The sequence below is a fragment of the Lissotriton vulgaris genome, chromosome 2_1 (assembly GCF_964263255.1).
Source record: "Lissotriton vulgaris chromosome 2_1, aLisVul1.2, whole genome shotgun sequence".
NCBI lineage: Eukaryota > Metazoa > Chordata > Amphibia > Caudata > Salamandridae > Lissotriton > Lissotriton vulgaris.
In genome coordinates this window covers 789,051,043-789,057,042 of record NC_141687.1, presented here as the reverse complement: position 1 = coordinate 789,057,042, position 6,000 = coordinate 789,051,043, and the positions used below count along the sequence as shown (strand labels likewise).

The 6,000-nt window shown below is 42.1% G+C and overlaps 1 protein-coding gene across 1 annotated transcript in view; it reads left to right on the top strand.

Moving 5' to 3' along the window:
* The first annotated feature begins 2,828 nt into the window (after positions 1 to 2,828).
* The window catches only part of LOC147731162 (dynein axonemal heavy chain 11-like), a 962,811-nt gene continuing 959,639 nt past the window's right edge, over positions 2,829 to 6,000 (top strand). The window contains exons 1-2 of the mRNA XM_086954157.1: positions 2,829 to 2,839; positions 3,302 to 3,491. Of these exons, the coding sequence (XP_086810283.1) occupies positions 2,829 to 2,839; positions 3,302 to 3,491 (201 nt within the window). The remainder of the gene's footprint in view (positions 2,840 to 3,301; positions 3,492 to 6,000) is intronic.

The following is a 6,000-nucleotide window of genomic DNA, read 5'->3' as shown; positions in this document are numbered from 1 at the left end:
GTTTCCCTTTACTCAGGGTTTTACCAGGTGTTAATTCAGTGGTGTTTTCAGTCAAATACACTAATCTTGGCTAATTGGAATTTTTTTGTCGAAAAACCGGTGCTTCTGTGGTCACACACATAGGTGGAAGCATTCTATTGTTTATGGATTCATAGAGAATGACTATTGCAGAGAACTAGTATTAGCCTTTTCCATGCTCATGACGAGCTGAGCTCGTCATGAGGCACGGTGCTCCTGTGCTCATGACGAGCTCAGCTCGTCATGGGCCGTGGAACGCTCAGGTGCGGGGAGAATTCCCCTGCTGTGCTGAGCGTTCCACGGGAACCAATGCACCTGAGCTCGTCATGAGCACAGGAGCACTGTAGCTCATGACGAGCTCAGCTCGTCATGAGCATGGGAGCGCTGTGCGCGGCCCCCTCCCCCCCAGCACAGCGGACGAATTACCCCCGCAGCGAAGGGGTTAAAGCTAAGTAAGTTTACTTCCCTTTTCTGATGGAATCAATAATGTTGAGTAAGGCCAGGTAAGATATTAACATAAAAAGAACAATTGATGGACAGAATGCAGATCAATGTCATACATTCGCCGCAGTACAGCGATATGGGCCTAAATCCATCATTGTTTTGCCCCCATGCCATTCCAGTTTGAACCCAGCCATATGCGAATCAGTCTTGACCCTGCACCCAATGGGAACATTCCAGCCCGAACTGCCTGGCCAGGTCCTCCCTGGACTTGAAGCAAGCATCCTACGACTGGTTTCAGGGTTTCACTGCTCACTGTGCCACTGGAGACAAGCTTGCCTGGCTGATGAGGGGTGATGCCCTGAAACCAGTCCCGGGATGCTTGTTTCTGGTCCAGCGAGGACCATCACCCTAGGTAAGATTTAATAAAGCATCAAGAACAATTTAACGTATCTTATACACCAGTGGTTCCCAAACATTTTATACCTGTGACTCCCTTGACCTATTGGCAGTTGGCCGCGGCTCACCATTATGTTCTTTTTTTTGGTGGGTGGGGTTTGTAAGCCCGGCATTGGGAGTACTTCAATTTGTCTCCCTAAAAATAATTGGGAAGAAGCTGATGAAGGTATTATAATCATAGATGTTACAAAATACAAATATAACAGTTGATTAATAAAAAACTTGAATTGGTTAAGTCTGAAGCAATACAATTTAAAAAAAGTACAAAAAGGTCTACATTTATTTTAAAAATCCTAGTGAGATGGATGAGCTTATTTTTCCTTACATTGCTCATCAAATCTTGGTGTTATTTTTTAAAATCGCAACAGGCATTTCTTTTTCTAGATTAATATTTCTCTATATTTTGACTTTATCACTGCAATTGCTGAGAAAACAACTTCACAAAGGTAAGAAGTAGCAAACAGAATCCAAACATGCAGGTCTTTCTTGCTCAAGACTGGGTATTTATATTCAGTTTGGCACCAAAAGTAAAGAAGGGACTAAGGCAAGAACCTTACGTTCAATGTTGGGTCACTCGAAATGTCATTGAGCTGCTCTGCTTCCTTGTTGTTGAAATGCTGAGGCATCACAGCATTGAAGGGGTCTCTCACCCATTTTATTGGCTCCACTTCATCCTCTGGGAAACATTTGTCAAGTTAACCACAGAGTTGTGACAAATACAGCACAAAGCTGTTCTGAGATTTTCCTTTAACCTCATCTCATTGTCTTGCGAAAACTCCTTTTCCAGAGGATCACTTTCTTCTTAAAGCCTGAAACTTTGTCTGAAAGCTGCAAGATTTTAGTATTATTGCCTTACAAAGACTCGGTAAATGCATTCAGTGTTTCGAAAAGATCAGAAAGAAAAGCTATTTTTATTAGAAAGTCTGCGTCAATAAACTTGTCAGTAAAACCAATGTTCATCGTGTAGATGCAAGTATATTTCACTCATCAGCTCATACACTCTAAGCAGAGAGTTACGGAGAGACAGGCATCGAGAACTGCTGTGGAAAAGAGGCATAACTGTTCCGCCCCCATGTCATCTCACAGCTTAGCAAAAAATCTTTATTTCATTGGGCTTGTTTGAATTTTTTTTACCACTTTGATGACTATTTTTAGAATATCATGCAGTTCTTCACTGAGGTTTCCTGCTGCCAGTACTTTTCTTGGTATTATACAGTGTCTCTAAACTGCATTAGGTGCTTTTGACCGTATGCGAGCTAGAAGTCCTTGGTAGCATCCTGCCATTGAATGACCCTCATCTGTACAAACTCCAACACATCTCTCCCCGTCAGTCTGATCCTGTCCCATAAAATCGTCCACAACCGCAAACAAGTCTTCACTTGTAGCTGCACCTTTCATTTCTTTACAAAACAACAAATCCTCAATATCATTTATCCGGCTGATTATAGGAAGACAGGAGGGCGTTACTATTAACTTTGGATTTTTTTGAGAGAGTGGACTTTTGTAATTTGGTTTCTGTAAGTTTTCTTCTAAAAAAATTCCCTTGTCTTTCCAGGCAAGTTTGGGTGAAGACTTTCAAGATGACGCTTGAGTTTACTTGGAAGCATGCATTCTACAGTCAAGTCTTTTAAACAGATTACACATTGAGGACACTTCTCATTACTCTCTGAGGTGGACCGTTTAGGAAACATGACTCAGATTAAATGTAATTATTGGTTTAATTTAAATTATTACATTTATCCTGAGTCTTGTTTTCAGAACAGTCTTCCTCAGAGAGTAATGGCAGTGTTTTGCAGTCGAGCTGCATCCCCCATGTATCTCCCCACTTTGCGACTCCCTCTTCCTTCCCCTCGACTGCGCAAAGGTTTTAACCTGAAAGTAAGCCAAGGTGAGGAGCAGTGACAGGCTCCATGCTGCTTCAGTAAGATTTCATCCAGAAGGGTCAGAGAGTGACTGGGGTCATTGGAATTTTATTGTACATTATTTTTGGGTTTGTTTTATTGTATTTTACCTGCTATTTATCAAAAGCCAAACTTGATAGTGCGGAGCAGTGACAGGCTCCACACTGCTTCAGTTGGCTGCACAATATTCAGTCTTCCCTGTTATTACCTGGCTTGCTGTGTGCGGTGCACAGATTGTGAACTGTTGTTATACACAAATAAATTGTCAGCATTATTGAATTATTGTAGACTCAAACAACAATTCCTTAGTATGCAATGAGCCTCCTGCTATGTAAAGCTTGTTTCTGTCCTCTGTGTTAATCTTAATTATCATTGGCATTGTACCTTACTAGTTTTCCTTTACATTCCAAATATCTCTTCTGTGTATTGTTCTGCATTGAGGCCTCATTTCAAATGAGATCAATGTTTTGTTCTCCATTCAGAGCTCATTTCGATGTAAGAGTGGCATTATATTCTTTTGAAACTATGGTTATCCAGTGGACACACCAGATATCCGATGTACTCAGACGAGATTCAGCACAACTGCTTTTACAAGGAGAACACCCAGGACCTTCTGTCGAATTAGATTTCTGGCTCATGCAAAGGGACAACTTGCTCAGCATTTACAATCAGGTGAATATAATTCTCCTCAGTAGAAGTGATATTTTTGTTTGCTTTCAATCTCAATCTCCCTCACACTTTACACCTTCTTCTCATCTGAAGATTTGAAACAGAAGTGTGCTACCAGGAAATGTGCTCCCCCCCTTTTTGTGACTGCTCCTTATTGAGTTTTGAGCTTACAAGCTCATTGGGTTGCACCTGCGGTCTGGTAGTAGTACTGAAACTTGAGAAGACTGAGCAGCATTGGCAGCACCCTCAAATTAAAAGGGTTACATTCTACTAAAGAAGGAAAAATATCCTGAAGCACATGTATAGAGATACATAGCAGTTGGCTGCACCAACAATGGTGAATACAAAAGACTTTCAATGTAAGTGCTATCATGCACTGCATTTACCACAATGCATCTGGATGAGTTTTGTGCTGGTATGCTAGACAGTGTGCTTCCTCCCCGTGTAGAAACAAAAGTTGTCTGGTAGGAGGTACAATCTGAGTTCTCTTTTCAACCTAACCTTTGTACATGTTTACAGTGCCTACCCATACTAATATAATAAAGAGAGAGCCCAAACCTTTGAGGCGGGTAATCTCAGAAACCACAGCACCAATCACAACTCTCAATACAGCGTTGGAAAGGGCAGTTGCAGCAGAAGGACATAGGCTATGCAAACGCCCACCATAAACATTTAAAAGGTAAAAGAACCGTGCCAGCAAAGTAGTCCCTTGTAGGCGTGTCTGCGTTGTGCTGTGGGCGTGTGCTGGGGGCGTGACAAACGGTGGGGGCGTGTGGTACGTTCCGCCCTTCATGCCATGTCTCATATCGTGTGCTAATCCCACCCTGCTCCCTTTAAATACCCCTGCGGCCCATAATCATAACACACCCTAACTCCTTAAAATACTCCAACACCCTTAAACACTAACACCTCTTAACCCTATAAATATACCCTGTACCCTGTACCCCAAAACCTAAAACCCAAACCTATCCCTAAACCCTAAAAACACCCCTGTACCCCAAAACCCAAACCTAGCCCTGAACCCTATAAATACCCCTGTACCTCACAACCCAAACCTACCCCTGAACCTAAAAATACCCCTGTACCCCAAAACCCAAACCTAGCCCTGAACCCTAAAAATACCACTGTACCCCAAATCCCAAACCTACCCTTGAACCCTAAAATACCCCTGTACCCCAAAACCCAAACCTAGCCCTGAACACTTTAAATACCCCTGTACCCCAAAACCCAAACCTACCCATGAACCCTAAAAATACCCCTGTACCCCAAAATCCAAACCTAGCCCTGAACCCTAAAAATAATCCTGTACCCCAAAATCCAAACCTACCCGCTGAACCCTAAAATACCCCTGTACCCCAAAACCCAAACCTAGCCCTGAACCCTAAAAATACCCCTGTACCCCAAAACCCAAACCTACCCCATAACCCTAAAAATACCCCTATACCCCAAAACCCAAACTTAGCCCTGAACCCTAAAAATACCCCTGTACCCCATAACCAAAAACTATATCTGAAACCTTAAAATACCCAAACACCCCAAAACATATACCTCAGTACCCCAAAACTTATACCCCTATACCCATACTTACTGTATCCAAACATTTTAAAAAACATGCTTTTACCATTCATGCATTTACAAAGAATTTTGTTGTAAATGCATGTGTGGTAAAAGCATATAAAATGTAATGCAATGCTTTATAATGGCATTGCGCAGTCATGGTACTTTCGTAATGAAAGTATGCGGAGTGAAGGTATGCGGAAAGAAAGTTGCGGAATAATGGGCGTTTACCCTCCCCCGATAAGTACATTGGTGGTACGGCGGCCTACATCTCCAGCAACATACTCCTATTTTTTCACCACCCATTTGAAAAATGCACAGGTCTCTCTCATTGATGGCCAGCACCGACATACACTTTTAGACACACCTCCCGCCACAAGTTCTAGAATTGCGAACTTTAGAGCTGGGAAGCTCCGTTCGAATCTTGGCACTAGCTCAACATCCTGTGATTCCAGGCAAATCGCGTTGTCTCCCAGTGCCTACCACAAATGAATGTGTTCTTCTGTAATGTAAATTGTGCTCATGCCATGTTGTCGAGTTCGCGCTATATAATATTGGAAGGAAAAATAAAGTAGGGAAACTCGAGTTCCACACACTACTGAACGCGCAGTCTTAAGTGCATCAGCAGTGCACTGTGAATCGGAGCGTTTCACAGGCCTGTCACAGATAAGAAATGCTATCAAAACGAAATCCTACAAAACAATATACTACTGGCCAGCAGCAATTCATACCCGAACAACGTCGAGACGGGCTGCTAGTAAACATATAAAGCATGCAATAAACGAGCATCACATGATTCATATAAATGTTGAGCAATGTACTTTGATACACTGTATCACTTGCCTTCATGGTATTTTCCATGGCATACTAAAATTTCATTGCATTTGAGAAAAAAAACTGTATTTTTCCTTATATTGTTGCATTAGCAACATCCTTAATAAAAGCATTGGATCAA